Here is a 17897-nt window from a genome sequence, read left to right as displayed (position 1 = left end):
CTGTATTTACCAAGAATGTCAGGTACCTCTCGTGTCACTCTCTGCTTGATTCCTTTGAAGCAGAGCCTCTCACCCTGAACTTGTAAGGAAAGAATTAACTTACTTTAAATAGAGTGGTCAAACCATTTATTTTTGAGACTGCTATTTTGTGACTCCTATAAAAAAAGATCCTCTGAATTTTTCAAAGTTGCTTTTTAGTAACCCAGAAGAGAGATGAAAACTGTCCCTAAATTTGCATTAATTTCTAAAGTGAAACTCTGAGAAGTCATGACTTCATAGCAGATCCCCTAGGAAGACGGGGCTCCATTAGTGATGTCTGCTATCACATGGTGGAGCAGTCTTTGGCCTAAATATACCACTCTCACTCCAGAAGGGACACTATCTGTCCTATGCTATTACAAGGTTGTCATCTCACTTAGGTCCAGATTATTTTCAATTAAGCCTAACTTGGACACAAAAGAAGCAGATTCAGTGTATAGATAGGCTATGATATATTGTTTCTTGGTAAACCAGAACCTACATGCCTGGATCAATAGACATTTGTATTGTGAAACATGAAAGACAATGTCCAAGTTACTTATGACACAAAAATCCCTCTCATTCACCCAGAGAGAGTAGTTGCTTTAATTTTGCCAGCTCTTCCCTGTGTGGAATCATAGATAACAATTACTAATAGCTGGGCCTGTCTCATGGGAAGTTCCTGGCAACTTGCACCAAGGGTTTTTTCCATGGTGGTTTCAGGGTTCTTGTTTTTGTTTGTGCAGGCGTTGGGTTCAATTTCAGGTCAGGGGTTCCTCAGTGGCCCTTCCTCCACTCTGTAGTAATGGCCTTTGGAAGCCTCAGGAGGAATACAACCTTACAAATAACAACAGTGTGAAAAACAAGGGTTGCCCAATATAATATGTAATTCACATTCCTGTGTCCTTTAACCACATTCTGCACTCCTATGGTAGCTCATGAAATAGTCTTGACTCTGGGCTGCGAGTTTCAGGGCCTCGTGTACTGTGGCTGTTGCCAGAGCCTGTGTAGCAGGCTGCTTTTTCTGTACTTTTGCCATGTGTCCTCACCCTCAATGTGGCAAGAATGCATGTCCTGTTGAGGGTATTTTTTTTTTTAAAGATTTATTTATTATATGTAAGTACACTGTAGCTGTCTTCAGACACTCCAGAAGAGGGCGTCAGATCTTGTTACGGATAGTTGTGAGCCACCATGTGGTTGCTGGGATTTGAACTTGGGACCTCCGGAAGAGTAGTCGGTGCTCTTAACCACTGAGCCATCTCGCCAGCCCGCTGTTGAGGGTATTTTTACCTGTTCTTCTTTCCACTGAAAATCCTCCGGAGAGTTAAGTAGGGGTTGAGGAGCATGAGGGTGGGAGGGTGGGAGGAGTGTGGGGTGGGAGTGTGAAGTATGGGGGTGTGAGGTATGGGTTTGTGTGTGTGTGTGTGTGTTTGTGTGTGTGTATGTGTGTGTGTGGTGTAACGGGGTGAGAGGAGGTTATAGTTCAAGGCACAGTTTCAAGCTTTGTTCTCTCTGAGCACTTTGCTTTTCTTCTTGTTTGCTTGGTCTACTTAGTTATGTGAATATTGGAGCCGTGCTTCATCCAGAGAGCCACAGCCATCTGAGACAACAGTGGATCTACATCTTGAAGACCTCTCTTCCTCTTGTCTTTAACCAGCCTTTATATGGGAAGGGAAACAGCCATGGCCCTCTGGTCAGGGGGTCAGTCTTGTCTCTGAGGTGCCTGTTGTTGTTTCGCTCCATAGTGTCTCCTCTCTGTAGTCAGGGGCATGTTTGTAAGCACCAAGGACACCAAGGCATTCCTCCATTTTTTCCTATGTCCACACACAGCCATTTTGGCTTCACTGTCTCTTCCAACAGTCAAAGTCATCAACAGAGGGTGGGACTCACACAAGGAGTTACTCTGACCCGTACCTCACAGGTTAAGGTCCTATCATCTCTCTGTTTTAGTTTCATTCTGGTGCTTGTCCTTATTGTTACTGCTTTAAGTATTATTATTATTTTGCTTATTGAACGATCTTTCTGAACTTCAATATATAAGCTGCTTAAGAGGAGAAGCATTATCTTACAGAGAACTTGCTTACAGTGGCTGATTTACATTTATTAACCCAGGAATTAGCGGTTGAAATATTGTAAGCTAATCCCTGGACACACATGGCTGTGGTTTGCCATACTTAATTTGTGATTAACTGAATTCTCACCGGGAGGTTATGAAATATTTCTTCTGGTTGGATATACCTACACATTTTATATCATTTATCATCTTACTAATTGATATAGGAGAGTCCATCCCACTGTACCCAGTACATTCCTAGGCAGGTAACTGCAAAAGGTACTGTGATGAGGTAGGGGCAAGGCAGAGAGTGAGCCAGCAAGGAGGCAGCATTCTCCATGGCTCCTGATGGGATTTCATGGGTGTGGGGGAGTTCCCTGGTTGAAGGCAATGTATTCAATAGCCAGTGGAACTTGAGTGCCTGCCCTGCTCTCCCTCAGTGATGAACTCAGATCTGGAAATATAAGATCAAATGAACCCATTCTTTTGCTAAGTTGCTTTGGTCAGAGTTTTATCACAACCACAGAAAGAAACTAGGGCATTCTTGGTATCGAGCCAGCCATCCTGTTCCAAGGGCAATTGTCTTTGAGAACACTGAACTCAAACTGGATTGCCAGGAAACCAGCAAATGCCAAGTAAACTGGATGTTCCATGGATCAGGGCACCTTCACAAAGGTGCAGAAATAGTGGAAAGGATTGAAGGCAAACGTCTTGGTTGCAGATAACTAGACCATAGGTTCCCAGAGGATGGTCCTTGGTGAGGGGAATCAGTGAAGAAGCAGGGTGTTGGGACATGCCTGGTTAAATAAGCATGCTAGAATAAACAAAGCTAAGCAGGAAAGCAGAAACTGGGGCCCTGTGGCTCTGTGGCAGTTACAGAGCTAAACAACTTTCCAATTTTGCCCGTGCGCCTTTCTTTGCCCTTGTGCTCCCTTTGTAATATGATCCTATAGGACTGTTCCCTGACTGCAAAGCTGAAGGGCAACCAGAAGCTGTGTTCTCATGACTCAGTCTTCCAAGGTTGTTTATGTGTCTAATTGAATTGTTGGCACACAATGATAAGCATGCTATTGCTCATTCATCCCCAATAAATGTCCAGGGTCAGGTTGCTCTGCCAGATAACATTTAGTATGCCTGGTCTCCCTGCCCCATTCCAGTTCCAAAATGGTAACCAGAATTGATAAAGAAACTATAAGTTCCAGAAGTTAATGTTGAAAGACCCAGACTTTGACAGCCTAATAGAAGATGATCTACATTCATTATTGGCCAGAGTATTTTCTTTTCCAAAAGTCACAAAGAGGAATCTATAGTCCCAGGCTTTACCTTTTTCGGTGACTCGTTTAAAAATTCCATACTCAATTAGTGTGTGTGAATAAATGGGATGCTCTTTGAGGCTGTAGCTGGAATTTGATTAGGAAAAGGCTGTAAGCATGCACGAATGCCAAGCCCACACTGAGCATATTTCCATTTAATTTAGTAAGAGTTAGCTCACTTGCTTCGTGTACATAAAAACCCTGTACCAATCTCCAACTCTGTATAAAGCAGGTGTTATCGCAAAGGACAGAAATTTCAACCCAGGAGAGATACAAGAAGGAAGATAGGAAATTCAATATTAGTCTTGGTTACCTTGAGAGTTGGAGGACATGCTGGGCTCCATGAGACCATGTCTCAAAATTAAATGAACAGTATTGTGACATTTTTGTACACATAGTCTTTTCTTATCCTCTTTATTCCTAATCAGTGAATTTGTGTTAATAAATGCCTTAGATGTTTTTGTCTAATAACTTCACTCCATCATGACTTAAGAGGAAAGCAGGAAGCACCCATGTTGTGGTTGGGATACTGACAGGTCCACAGTACTCTGTTAGAGTAGGGGGGTGGTCTCTATTGAATCTCAAGAAATTCCTTTAAGACTTAAACCAGGAGCAGTAAGGCTGGGTCACTTGTGAGATAACACAAGCTGGGGCTTCTAGGGTGAAAACATTTCAATAGATGGATAGTGAGACATTTGAGTCTGGGAAGGATGGGTGTGAGCTGGAGCCTGTGGAGGCGGCTCTATTTGGGAGGAGAGATGGCTTGCAGTGTGTGACAGCAGAGGGAATTTTGAAACTCAGGATAACCTCCTTCTCTGAGGGTCCCAGGAATTAATTTCTCTTTTTGTTTATATACCACCATCATCTCTCTGTAGGAAACCAAATTTTGTGTGTGTGTATATGTGTGTGTGTGTGTGTGTGTGTGTGTGTGTGTGTGTGTGTGTATAAGTTCATCCTGAGAGGTTTGCACATAGGATGCTGCTGCAGGCCCAGAGAGACATGATGGGATACTTTGGTAAAGGAGATGCTCTAGAAGGAGAAGCTGTGGTACTTGAATGCTTGGACAGGTTGCTGATTCTGGTATCATCCACTAGAAAGAACAAGGCAGGAGAATGGAACCTGGATGTATTAGAAGCTGAGATCCTGAGATAACATGAGAGTGGGATACTTCTTTTGAGACGTGAAGCTTAGTGAGTTTGAGATAGAGGCAATCTAGGCATGTCTTTACTTCACCTGGCAGTTCAAGCAGGTATGTGTGAGGAGAGTGTAGGACTTCGTATCTTGAACTGTGAGTTAAATGTGAGTTGAGAGTATCTGTACTCCTTTTCTTCTGGCAGATAACCCTGAGAGCTCACCCACACCAAAGGCCCTGATGTGTCTAGATGCTGGCCTGACAAGACACAGGACAGAGTTGGGATGAAGACACAGCATCAGAAACACTGACTGGAGTAGCTTTGTCTTCATGTGTTCATTAGGATGAACAGTTATTTTTCTTTTGAAGGTTGTAGCATTCTGAATAGTTTTATTCCATTCCTGAATTCTCCATCTCACATCTATGTAGCTATATGATTAATTGGCTATATCATTTAAATTACAAGGTTAATTAACTTGAGACTAGTTAAAGGATATCATTAAGAACCCATATACTAGGATCTCATAGGATATTATTAAAGAAAGTCACAAATACATTGTAATTGTTGACTGTCAGAGTGATGGAGGATTGTCCAGTTGTTAAGACTCTGTCTGGGGACCTGGATAGCCATGAGATAAGAAATGGTTTCACAATCAGGAGCAGTCTTTCAGGGTGTGTGAACTGAGCCTCTGAAGGGTTAATACTAAAGCTCGTAATTATTCAGGATGACAAAAAAGTAGACATCAATAATTTTGTTGTTTTGTCTTCTTTCAAGATTCTTCAAGGTGAGTTGGGTTTCCCACAGTGTATTGTGAACACTTGGATGAGTGGGGAAGACTGAGTGTCTCTGAGAAGAAAAGCAGTTGAGAAGCTTGGTACCTGGAAGGCAGTTTGACACATCAGTTTAGCACTGTGATTCCAGTTACGGCTGAAGATTAAGACCTAAAGAGGTCAGAAGTTAATGGTGTGGTAGTAGCCAGCGGTGTTCTCTTTGGGGTCTCTGTCCCACGGGTAGGGAAAAGGAGTGTTTCTCTGTTGCCTGTCAATCTTGTGAAGAAAATCTGTTTCATTTGGCAAATCACTCATACTCCTCATGATGTTAGATCTTGAAGAAGAAGGTAAAGGAGTTTTCTCATTTAATTGGTCAAGAAAGGATTTTGACAGCTGTAAAGTATGGAAAACTGGCAGGGAGTTTATGGCTAGATCTGGGTTTTAAGAAGACCAGGAACAAGGGTTACAACACATGGAATGTATTTATGAGGTAATTCCTAGTCATGACTAAGAGCCTGTGCTCAAATGCCTGGGAAAGTTGAAAAAGAAAAAAGTCCTGCAAAATAAATCATATCTCTGTTTGTAGATTTGCTGGGCTGACGCCACTCTTGGCTGTTCATGTATTTCTGTAGTTTTCTGTTAAAGAGCTGATTGATGACTTTGGCTTTTCGCTGCTTTTATTGTTTTTAACAACACAGAAATTCAATCAGTTGGCTAATTTAATTAAGGAATTATTTATTTAGAAAGATTATTTTCTCTTTTCCATATCCCCAGGAGATCTTTCAGATGCTCACACCCAATTGGTCACTACAGCAGTAGTTAGAGTACAGAAATGTTCGATGCACACACGTGTGCATTGGCACTTGCCCTCAGGCTTCTGTATTGACCTATGGGGTGTTATCATTACCATGGTTCCCATGTTTATATCAAGAAAATGTGTGACATAAAAATCTCGTGGAAATGTTCTTTCAGGGAGACTGAACCAAGAGTCGGTATTCGTATTCCCTAATTTCTAAAATTTAATTGGCATTCTTACCTATAGGAAATACTTCTACTTGGGGTGAATAACTGTGGAGAGACACCCCCTCTCCCAACCATGCAGATTCTTACCTCACTATTTTATTGCAACTGCTTTATAAGCCAAGAAAATTCATTATTATTCCACTCAGATTGATTTTTTTTCTTTTTAAAAATCATATATATGTGTGTGTATATATGTGTGTGTATATATATGTGTGTGTATATATATATGTGTGTGTACATATGTGTGTGTGTATATATATGTGTGTGTGTATATATATATATATGTGTGTGTATATATATGTGTGTGTGTATATATATATGTGTGTGTATATATGTGTGTGTATATATATGTATGTGTGTATATATATGTATGTGTGCATATATATATGTGTGTGTGTATATATATGTGTGTATATATATGTGTGTGTGTATATATATGTGTGTGTGTGTGTATATATGTGTGTGTATATATATGTGTGTGTATATATATATGTGTGTGTGTATATATATGTATGTGTGTTTATATATGTGTGTGTGTATATATGTGTGTGTGTATATATATAAAAACATGACTTCAGCATCACATGAACCTGTACTTTGGAACGTACTCAGCTAGACATAGCTTTAAAAATGATTTATGACAGGGAATGGAGTAGATGTATTTCAAAGTTGAGAGTTTCTGACAGCAATCTGTGAACTCACTAATCAAGTTCCACAGACTTTTTTGTTTTTTATTTATTACTATTATTAAATATTATGGTTTGGGGTATATTGGTTCTTCATGTAATGGCATTAGGAAGCGGACTTTGATTTTGGCCCTGCAGCATATGTATTCTGGGGGGTGTTCTAATGAACACTGAAAGGATGCTTTGCAGTTTAGAGTCTGTTCCACACTGACTTCCATCTCTGGCTTTGCTGTTTATGAGGTGTGAGTGGTCTCTGGTAAATTATTTTGTTTATTTGGTTTTCAGTGTCCTTATCTGAGAGATGGGAATAATAATTGTACCTTATTCATGAAAAAATTCTCTGTCCTGCGCAGGGATGTTGCTACCTGTGAGTCCGAATCCCATTCCAGCCCCGTGAGGGAACAGCCTGTTCAGCTCTTCATTTTACATTCTCGGGTCCAATGCTTGGCAACTGCCCCATGCACATATATACATAGTATTTTTTAACCATTGCTTGCCAGTTTCAGATTGGTATTTTCCAAAGAAATACTTACTTAGTTCTAGGCAGAAGTGTCCTGGATAAAGGTTAGCCCTTGCCACCAAGGCATATATGTATAGCTGTGTGCATGTGATAGACCTGATGTATAGCACATGCTGATTGACATGGTGTAACATAGACCCGAAGGCTGTTGATGACAGAAACTTGTTCCAGCGCGTCCCGAACCACACAGCTCCTGGAACTTCCTGCACCACTCTGAGGCAGGTCAAAGCTTCTGTGTTTTGTTGTGTTGTTGTGTTATGTCTTCCTACACACAGCTCTCTCTTGCTAAATTTCCACATTCTTGGTTCACAGCATCTCTTCACTGGCACCTTCTCCTGTTTCTGTAAAACTGTGATAAGGAGTTTAAAGAATTTGCCATCCATTGTGATATTGTCCATCTTTCTTAAGGTTTTAGCAATTGAAAATGACCTAAATATTATACAATTCTGATTAAAATATGCTAACATCTGACTACTAAGATGTAATTGCTGTCACAACACTGTGACTCTGGGATTTATTTAATGAATTTTCTTTCTTCCTACAAGCTTTCAAAGATTGTCAGAAACTTGCTTAAAATAATAAATTAGCAGCTTAAATCAGATGAACAATTTTATTTTCTCATGCCAAAGGTGTTCTTTGTGATGACTAGAAGGAAGGGCACACTAAATCACCAAGAAGAAATCACATTAAATTATATTTGCCACTGGGGTAGAGGTTGGAGAATATATTGAATTATATAAATGTATTCATTTGCTGAAACTCATCCCTCCTGACTTCATACAAAAAGCCATTTTTCTTTTCAACTCAATTAAGGTATAAAGCACACACAAAAAGGAGAACTCCTGAGGCGACAATGGACTCATGTCAGAATGCAACGTGTCTGGCTCTTACGGTCCGAGGATGAATGGAGGTCTCTTTTTCAGGAGCCTGGGGTGCTGATATACCCGAGCTGGCAGTTATGGGCTTATCTTTGGCCACCTCATATAGACTTAACAAGCAAACAACAGCACTGGAATCTAATAGCGGCGCCTCTGGAAGCATGCAGGTCCAAGGGACCCTGGAATGTTAGAGGAGTAGACAGAGTCACCTTACCAGTTTCTACAAAGAGCCATTTTCCTGAATTGGCCAGGAATGAGTGTTCAGTCATCTGAGGAGAATCAGCAGGGCTCAGAGCATTTTTATCTTTGCCTTGAAAACTCAGGTTCGGAATGGTGTACATGAAGCTCCTCTGGAATGGCCTTTGGGTTCATAGCATCGTTTTGAAAAGTCTATAAAAACCCTAAGTGCATACTCTGTTCGAAATTGAAAGAAAGTATTAAGGTACACATAGTTACAGTTAGATCTTTGGACTAAATGTTTTCAGTAGCCTTTAAGGCACCAATTCTAATTTGAACTGGAGGGCTTGTTATTTTTAGCTGCAAAGCAGCCCGCCATTCTTTTTCCTTGGATTTCTTTAAAATGTCATCTTTTTCAATTGATCCTCTAAGAAACAGTTGTTGGGACAATGATAAAGCAGACAGGGTAGGAGGAGACATGCGCTGCAGTCACAGGTGTATTTATAGGTATCTCCTCAGTGTGTATTGGCTTTAACAGCACTTTTGCTGTGACACTGGCTCTCACTGTGCAGCCCATGATGACTTTAAATGTCATCCTCTTGTCTTAACCTCCTATGTGCTGGAATATGCAGCACTGCATCTGACTTAAAAATATTCGTTGCTTAACCTCACACTGATCTGGGTTAAGAGCAACAGCATCAAAAGCTAAAAGAAGTATCTTTTGGTTCAAGTATTTCAGCACTTAGAAAGCTCTGTTTGGCACGGCCTTGAGTTGTAACCAGCTCATATCAGACTAGATGAACACCTGTGATATACTTTCTCTTTCTTGGCTCCATTCTTTCATGGTTGAATGGCTTTCTGTCTCTTCACTATATGGGAATGGGTGATTTTATTGGGAAACAGCAGGCTACAATTTGACTCATGCTTGTCAGAGGAAGTCAAATATCTAGAAGCACGGAGGCTGGCTGCCATTGTCAGGGAATAAGCTCACAACTGATATGATTCACATAGGGCGTGGTGCTATCTCTGTAGTATGGCCTTGCTAATTTTTTGAAGAAGAGTAGATTCCTGGGCATAGTTCTCCAAGCTGACATTTTCCAATATATTCCTGCAGGAAATAAGTATTATGACTAGTAAAAATAGATGAAAAATGTTACTAATTTAAGTCAGAGTAGGAATTAAACAGCTGAGATCTAGGGTGTTGGGGTTCACAGTAGAACACTGTCCTGAATGGGGAGAGGCTAAATATTCAAAAATTGAAGCAAAAAGTTAAATTTAAGTATGAATTAACTGGTTAGCTGTGGTGTCCAGATGGTTTGAATATCTTTTTCACAGTCTTTTCTTTTTCTTTCTCTTTTTCCTTTTCTTTTTCTTTTTCAATAAGCTTATACTTAGAAGACATACAATAACTGGGAAAGGATTGCAATTTGTAATGTAGAAAGTTCAACTGGTCTATATCCAAGAGATGGGCCCTACTGTGGTCTTCTGAAACACCTTACCAGCAACCATGTCAGACAAGATGCTAAAGAGAAAGAACTGGCAAAGATCTGGGACACAGCACTGGCAGGTTGCTGGCTTGTCATCCCAAAGCACTCTGGTGTGCACTTTTCCCAGTTGTAAATACCCAGTAGAGGAAGAGTCCATTTTTATCTGGGAAACACATTGTACAGTATCAACTGCATTGTGTGTACCTCTACATTGTACCTGCAGAAATCTCCTTCTTTGCATTTACTTACAATATTGATATCTCACAGGACATTACTTTTACAGTGAGGTATGTACATTCATGTTTTCTTGTTGTAAACGACATCATCTCTTATAGCTTTCTAAAACAACTACTCTGGCTGGTGCTATAGAATATCTTTATAGATTTGCTCCTTGGGTATATGCAAGTAGGAGGTAGTAATATCTTAGTATTACTTAGAAAGTTGCCATATAGTATAGTACAGTCATTACAGTTAATGAGGAACTATGGAAAGAACCAAGAGCGCTAGTTTTTAACCAGCCAGGCGTAGGGGCGGGGGTGGTAGTGAAAATGTAAGGAATCTCATTCAGTGACTCTTGTTTGACAAACAACATCCCAGCAGTGAAAAGTAGGAACCAGTTACTCTTGTAAACTAACACTAGATCTCCCAAGCTCTGTAGGAAATTGTATCATGTATGTGTAGGGAAATACGTAACAGCAGTTTTGGACACTCTTTACTTCTAATCACATTAAAACAGTGGCATCCTTTGCTTTTGAGTGATGTCAGACAATCACTGTGACTTATTCCTAGAATCACTTCAGACACCGAAAAAAAATAGCATCTTGGTTTAATGTAGCTTATCCCACAGTTGCAGGGCTCTGTAAAAATTAGCATGGCAGTGGATTTAATGGGAGGAGTCAATGCTTTATAAATCTTAATACACATATGATAGACATAAATATAAAGATTTCATTTCTGTAAACAAGCTATGAAATGAAATTCTATTTTCATCTTCATTGTACTAAGATTTAGGAATTCATCCAATGTTGTATACCATCAGGGAATAGGAAGAGAACCAAGTTCACACAGGGAAGGGTGTTTGGGTCTTTGATCTGATTCACTTCTCTTTTACTGAAAATAAGTGGAGTCATTGGTAAAATATTTTTAAATGTTAACTATGAGCCAATATCTATAAAAATAAAGCCAACAGTTTGGTATTAATAAGGGTTATAAATGACATGTCAAGTAAGGTATTTCTAAGACTTTGAAGTTTTACCAATATTTATCAAGATAACATTAAGATTGTCCTTGTATTTTTCTTAAAGTAGCCCTGTGAAGCCATACCAAATCAGACATTTCACAGAAACAGAGCCTACATCCACCTGAACTCTGTGACTTGAGTTGTACTTCTAGAAGGAACTTCAGCAGATCTTTTGTTGTTTCTTGTTTCTTTTGCTTTGTAAATACGGGGAGGAAGAGTTCTGTGTGAAACAAAATTGTGTTTCTCCAGATTAACCTAGATAACGGTAAGCTCCGTCACCCAGATCACACGGTTTACAAATTAACTCGTGGGTTTTGCCATGTTGAGCACCATTGTTCTTTGCTTTACATAAACAACAGTGCCTTTTATTTTTTCCCCAATATTAACACCTTCTTTGTTTTGTCCTTGGCTTAGAACATAATTGAATAATTCCATACATGCCATTGGGAATATGCAGAAAGGAGACCCTACATTCCCTAGAGATATGCAAAGACCTGGGTTAGAAATAGCCAAAGCTGGGTGTAAAATCACTTAGCCACCTTTTGTGTTGACCTTTGTATCAGAATCTCTTGAATTTACATTCACATATTATGAACAGCAGCCATTGACTGCACACGTCAACTCAAGATGCAAAAATCTCAAAATGTTACAATAGTTTAATTACACTGAAGTTTATGATCTGGTGTAAGTGCCCTGATGGATAATGCTTTTTAAATTAGTATGAGTTTCAAATTCATTCACTCCAGAAAATCATCTTTTAAAGAGTTTGTGAAAATTAAGTGACTGCAGGGGATGGAGAAGCCAATGTGAACTGAGAAACTGGCATGTGCCAAATCATATTAATAACTTAAAAACACTTTCTCCTGTGGAGTTTTGAACACCTTAAGGAGCTTAGGAATGAGGAGTCTCAGGATTACCAGTTTTTGCGCTAAGAGACCGACGAGGCTGGGTCTGACTACCATTTGAATTCCTAATACATTCCAGATGAGTGTTTGCAAGTTTGAGTTCACTCCTAGCAAATGGCAGCTTTAATCTAGGCACTGGGAAGGCCTTCATGAGCATTTGTTGTGCAAAGGGTACTTACCCAAGCATGCTCATGTTATTCTGATCATTCCTCTTTTCTTTAGTATCTTTTCCTTTTAAATTTAAATAAAAATATTGATGCATATGTCTGTCTCTGTGTGAGTTTGTGCACATGTGTGGGTTTATGCACCGCCTGGAAGAAGGTGTCAGATCCTCTGGAGTTTCAGGTAGTCAGTCATAGGCTCCTGATGCTGGAGATGGGTATCAAGATCCTCTGAATAGCTACATGAGTCTTAGCCAGTTCCTTCTTCAGTTCCTCTACTGTGGACCGGTTTCATCCTTCAGTTTTGCTCTCACAGAATAAAACCATGGAGCATGGTAGGGGGAGATGGAACAAATCTAATATACATGGAAGTTACACTTCCTATGGTCTTTCCTTTTGCCTATTTATTCAGTTCCTGACTTCAAGCCCTGGGGTGACAATGCCCACACTGAGGGTGGTTTTTTCTTCTTTTGTCATTCCTGTCTGGAAACATGATTTTGAAGTTGAATAATGCCAGAGACATGGGTCATCAGCATTTTGGTTTTGCCTTTGCTACATTGTCTCTGGGCATTCAGAGTATGGAATTTAACAGTTAAATTCGGGCTAGGGTGATATCTCAGTGGGTGAAGCACTTGCTGCACACATGGGACTGCTTGAGTTTGGATTTCCAACACATGTGAGTAAAGCTGGACTTGGCAGCACACATTTTTAGTCAAATCATTCCTATGCTGAGATGGTAGGTGGGGACCAGAGAATTCTCAGAAGTTCATAGGCTAGCTATCCAGTGTACAATGTCAAAACAAACAAATAAAAATACCCTGTCTCAAGCAAGGAAACATGGTAGAATTTGAGGACAACACCCAAGATTTTTCTCTGACCTCCACATGAATATATGTGTCCAAAGTTCCAGAAACACACACACACACACACATAGGTTTTAAAAAAACAAGTGTAACTCAAGTAGAGACCAACCAAAGTTATGAAATTAAGTGAAATAAGTAAAAATAAAATTCTTATATTGGCATTTTATATATGGTTTTTAAACTCATGGAAAATTCATATGTTTAAGTATGGCTATATATGTTTAAACAAATATGTTTAAGTAAAGCCTATTTGAAAAGTAGTTTCTTTTTTCCTCCTCAGATTTTCATTTGCCCCATATAGAACAAATCATATAGGTCAGTGCAGGGAGAGAAGACATCACTAATTTCGCTGCTGGGTCCTTCTCTTGCTTATTTTTTGAACGATGTGTATGCGTGTTTGTTTGTTTGTGTAAGTCTGTGTGTGCATTTATGTGTGTGTTTATTTGTATGTCTGTTTGTGTGTGGTTTTTTTTTTTTTTTTTTTTAGTATGTGTCTGTGTGTTTGTGTGTGTGTGTGTTTCTGCCTCTGTTTGCACAGTGCCCACCCTTGTATCTTATGCCTCCCCTGTAGTATTCTTACCCACCCACACTGGGCAATCTATCTGATTTAAAGTTGAAACAACTCGCCACTTGGAACATGGAGATAAACTGATCTTTGTTGAAATGAAATCAGATACTGTTTTAGTTCAGGTGGAAATATCACCAGAGCCTTTAGGCAAATCCCACGTGCAAAGAAACTCGTTAGGTAAGAGAAGACATGAGCTTTTATTCCCCTGTATTTGTGGGATTCTAACAGCCTACTGGCAAGTGGAAGAGCTGTGCCAGTTTTAGGATGATGACATTGAATCAGTGTAATTAAAGTATTTGTAAATTTAGTATCCAAAATGCTGTTTTCTTAGTTAAAATATAGAAGAAATATAAACATTCAAAACAGTTTCAGTAATATAAGTACTTACTTTCATATTACTTATATTATTTTGCATTTTTGTGAGTATTAAGGGAAATCATACATGAAACCCACTCCATTATCAGGTAAAAAATATAATAAGACATGAAGTTTAAGTTTTATAGAAACAGATTTAAGAACAAAAACTGCATTCAATAAGCTAAATGAAGGAGACCATTTTTCAGTATTATTTACATGAAATTGTATAGAGTTTAATATATGTGCATTTTTAATTTCAGATTCAAAATGCTAATGATGTATTAATTGCACCCCTTGAGAAATTTCGAAAAGAACAGATCGGTGCAGCTAAAGTAAGTGTGACTTTTTTCCTTGTGCCTTAGATATTATCCTGCTAATTAAAGGTGATATAATCTTCGATGTTAATATTTTGAAATTATAATGACCTGTTGAAAATATTTTGAATTTTTAAATATTTTGTATGTTTAAAATGACATCATTTTAATACATTTAAAGAAAGCCTATTACAAAGACTGGAATTCTTTTTAAAAATAAATGATATAATTCTTCTACTAAATAGAGAACATGCATGTGTGTTATGTGGGTTCCTCCTGCTCCTGCGATGGTTGGGAATTGACTTTTTTGAAGGGAGGATAAGGATGGGGGTTTGTAAAATAAAAGAAGACTTTTTCTTACTGGAGATAAAATAAAACATTAGGTCACTATATACTGAAAATTTTATCAAAACTCAGAAAGGACTTTTAAAAAATTATTCTTTGTCATATTTTCATGATTTTTTTGTGGAAAAAACTTTAAATATATTTGACAGAAAGTCTTTCAGTTGCTATACATTGTGTATGGGCCCGCTGCAATTTTTCTGAGCCTATTTTAAAAATTGACTTGAAACTTACATTCACATATTCAGTTATTATTTGCTGATTTGTGTATCCCCACACATGCATACCCTTTGGTGAGCATGTGGAAATCTGAGGATATCTTACAGGAGTTGCTTCTCTTCTTCTACTGTGTGGGTTGCAAGGATTAAACTCAGGTTGTCAACCTTAACAGTGGGTACCTGATGGACCATCTCATGGGACTCCACCATCTTAGATTTCCATTTCCTGCCCTTGCTCAACACCATGTACACAGCTAGAATGTGAGGATTTTACACCAGGAAGATTATCTTTCCACATTCTTTTTGTTATTCTTTGACAACTTTCAATATGTGTCCGATGTGCTTCTATCGTATCACTTTTGTGTTACCCTCTCTCTCCTTCCATGGAGCTCTTTAGCACAGCCCCTCCTGCATTTATCTTTGCTCTTCTGTGTTGGACTTCATTGTAGTGAATCTATGACAACCTGCAGTGTTATTTCCTCCCGTCCTCTCCATCCTTTCTGGCTGAAGTAATGGCATGTCTGATTGTTCAGCAACCCCCCCCCCCCACTTTTATCTGCCAACAAAATTTGTCCTATTGGATCATGTCATTCTTCCTCCCAGGAGAGCTTCAGTGGTTGTGACATTAGCAGAAGATTTAATCCTAGTGATGTCTTCCTTGAGTTGGCCCATAGTTACCATAGTTACCATAGTCAGGGCACAGACCAGCAGGCATAGGTGGGAGCTTTTCTTCCTCCAAGTGCCCCCGCCTGAGCATTTCATATTTTTGCTCATGTCTTTCTCTTTTCTGGAGTATGCCTTGCCCTCTCCTCTTTGAACTCCTACTGATGCCTTATGTCCTATGGCAGCATCAGGAAGCAGACGTCCTCACTCAGCCCCTTTGCCAACACTCTCTTTTCTTTGACAAGTGACATTTTTCCCTCTCATGGGACTGAATACTTCTTAGCCTTGTTTCCCATAATAAGTTATCAGTGTTTGGCTTGAATTAGAGCTTTGCTCCATCAATTTTCACATAAAGAATGAGTCAGAACCTTTTCTGCTAATTAATTCAGCAAATATTTATGCTTCTCATGGTTGCCTTACTTGGTAAGTCTAGTGTTTGATAAGATTAAGGAACACAGCTGTAAACAAGAGAGACATGATCCATACCCCGTGTCCCTTACATCTTGCTGGATAACAGACTCTAAAGCCAGAGAGAATGCACTGAAGATTGTGACCCAGAGTGAAAGGGATAATGAGTGGACATCAGGGGTGTGGTCCTCAAGCAAAGCCTAGAAATGCAAGTGCTCTGCTTCCTCTGTATTTCTGAAACTGGATCTGTGAGCCTCAGAAGCATTCTCTCCTAGGTTTAGCCCATGCCACTTCTGCCAGTCCATCCTGCAAGAGGTGATTTCAGCTGTGGATTGCTGCTTTCTCCCTGGAAGACTTACACAGAGCCTTCACCCACTGAAACAGGAGCAGTAACGCCCACTGTTTTGTTTTGTGAATATCTCAGTCACTGGACAGAACAACTACAGATACAAATGGGGATATTATGCCATCGAGTACTTACTGCGGTGTTAAATATAAAACCAGTGATGTTGTGACCAGGAATACCTGTCTGTCTATCCTGCTGATTCTGTTTCATGTGCCTCATACTTTTCCTTCTGAATTGTTAAGAGATCTTCAGTAAAGGGAAAAGAGAATTAAAAGCAATTATCTCTTTCTAAAGTTACGTGTATGTTAGTTTTCTTCTGGGAGTAGGAAGCAACCATACATGAGGCTTATCTATCTTATTATTTGTTTTCTTCTTGGAGTCTGAAGCAACCATACATGAGGGTGTCTACCTTATTTGTTGTTTTCTTCTGGGCATAGGAAGCAACCATACATGAGGATGTCCATCTTACTTGTTGCTTCACTGCTTCTTTATTTGGAGATTTCCTTATTTGCTTTTAAACCTAATTCTCCAAAGAATACTGCAACTGCTCCGTCTGTTCAGTGGAATTTCCCAAGCATTTTGGGGCCAATTAGCCAGCTGGGGTGGGAAGACCAGGATACGGATGAGCCTAGAATCTTCCATGGCAGTCTGCGGACTCTCCAGCCTGTTTATCCTATGAACAGAAGTGGAAAATGCTGAATCAAGTGTCTTTGGCCTCATAGCTTGATGATCCTGCTCAGCTGAAGTAGATCAGAGCCCTGGCTGACCACAGACTTATTCTGTTGTGTCCTCCGTGGAGCATGAGACACCTGATCCTCCACTGTGGAAAGTTGGGCTCTTAGTGGGTTCCAGTTGTGGGAAGGAGGCAGGCTGTGCCCGAGAGAGAGGCATTCAGAAGATTAATGATAGGTGACTGGACTAGAGGACAGGACATGGGTCCTGCTTTTTTGTGTGTATCTGGAGATTAGGAGGCTTATCTGTAAACAGCTGTCATGAATGTATTTATTGGAAGGTTTTTGGTCTGATAGCATATGAAGAATTGAGTTCTATTGTATGCCTGACCTCTTACACGTGTTAGTGGGCTGAGGAATATTTGGTTTAATTTATCTCATGACATTCATGGATTATATTCTACAAACATGAACTGAAAGTAGGGATTCAAAACAATTAACAATTACTATTAGAAAGGATTCCCAATGTGTGGATGTATCCAGAAAAGCATTCTTACAGAGCTAGCTGAATCATAGTCTTTGGGGGCTTTTTTTTTTTTTTTAATTAAAATGACTCATGTTGTATGTCTTTGACTGTGCTGGAAATCTCTTCCTTGCATCCAGAGGGAACAGAGGCAAGGCAAAGCCACAGCCTCTCCTCCACTTCCTGTTCATGTGGAGATTCCGACGGTAAGGGTAGGCACAGCCCTGCATTTCTTTTCCTTTCCTTTAAGACAGCATCTT

At 39.6% G+C, this 17897-nt stretch overlaps 1 protein-coding gene across 9 annotated transcripts in view; it reads left to right on the top strand.

Moving 5' to 3' along the window:
- Arhgap42 (Rho GTPase activating protein 42) overlaps positions 1 to 17897 on the top strand; it is a 246521-nt gene that overhangs the window by 108854 nt on the left and 119770 nt on the right. For 8 of the 9 annotated variants that reach the window (NM_027823.2, NM_001372564.1, NM_001372563.1 and 5 more), the window contains one exon: positions 14413 to 14484. The exons of the other annotated variant lie outside the window; for it this stretch is intronic. In NM_027823.2, coding sequence (NP_082099.1) covers positions 14413 to 14484 — 72 coding nt within the window. The remainder of the gene's footprint in view (positions 1 to 14412; positions 14485 to 17897) is intronic. 9 annotated transcript variants of the gene reach the window in all.

This window comes from Mus musculus, chromosome 9 (assembly GCF_000001635.26).
Source record: "Mus musculus strain C57BL/6J chromosome 9, GRCm38.p6 C57BL/6J".
Taxonomy (NCBI): Eukaryota; Metazoa; Chordata; class Mammalia; order Rodentia; family Muridae; genus Mus; species Mus musculus.
Note: the sequence above shows the minus strand (reverse complement) of the source record. Positions and strands in the feature narration are given on the sequence as shown.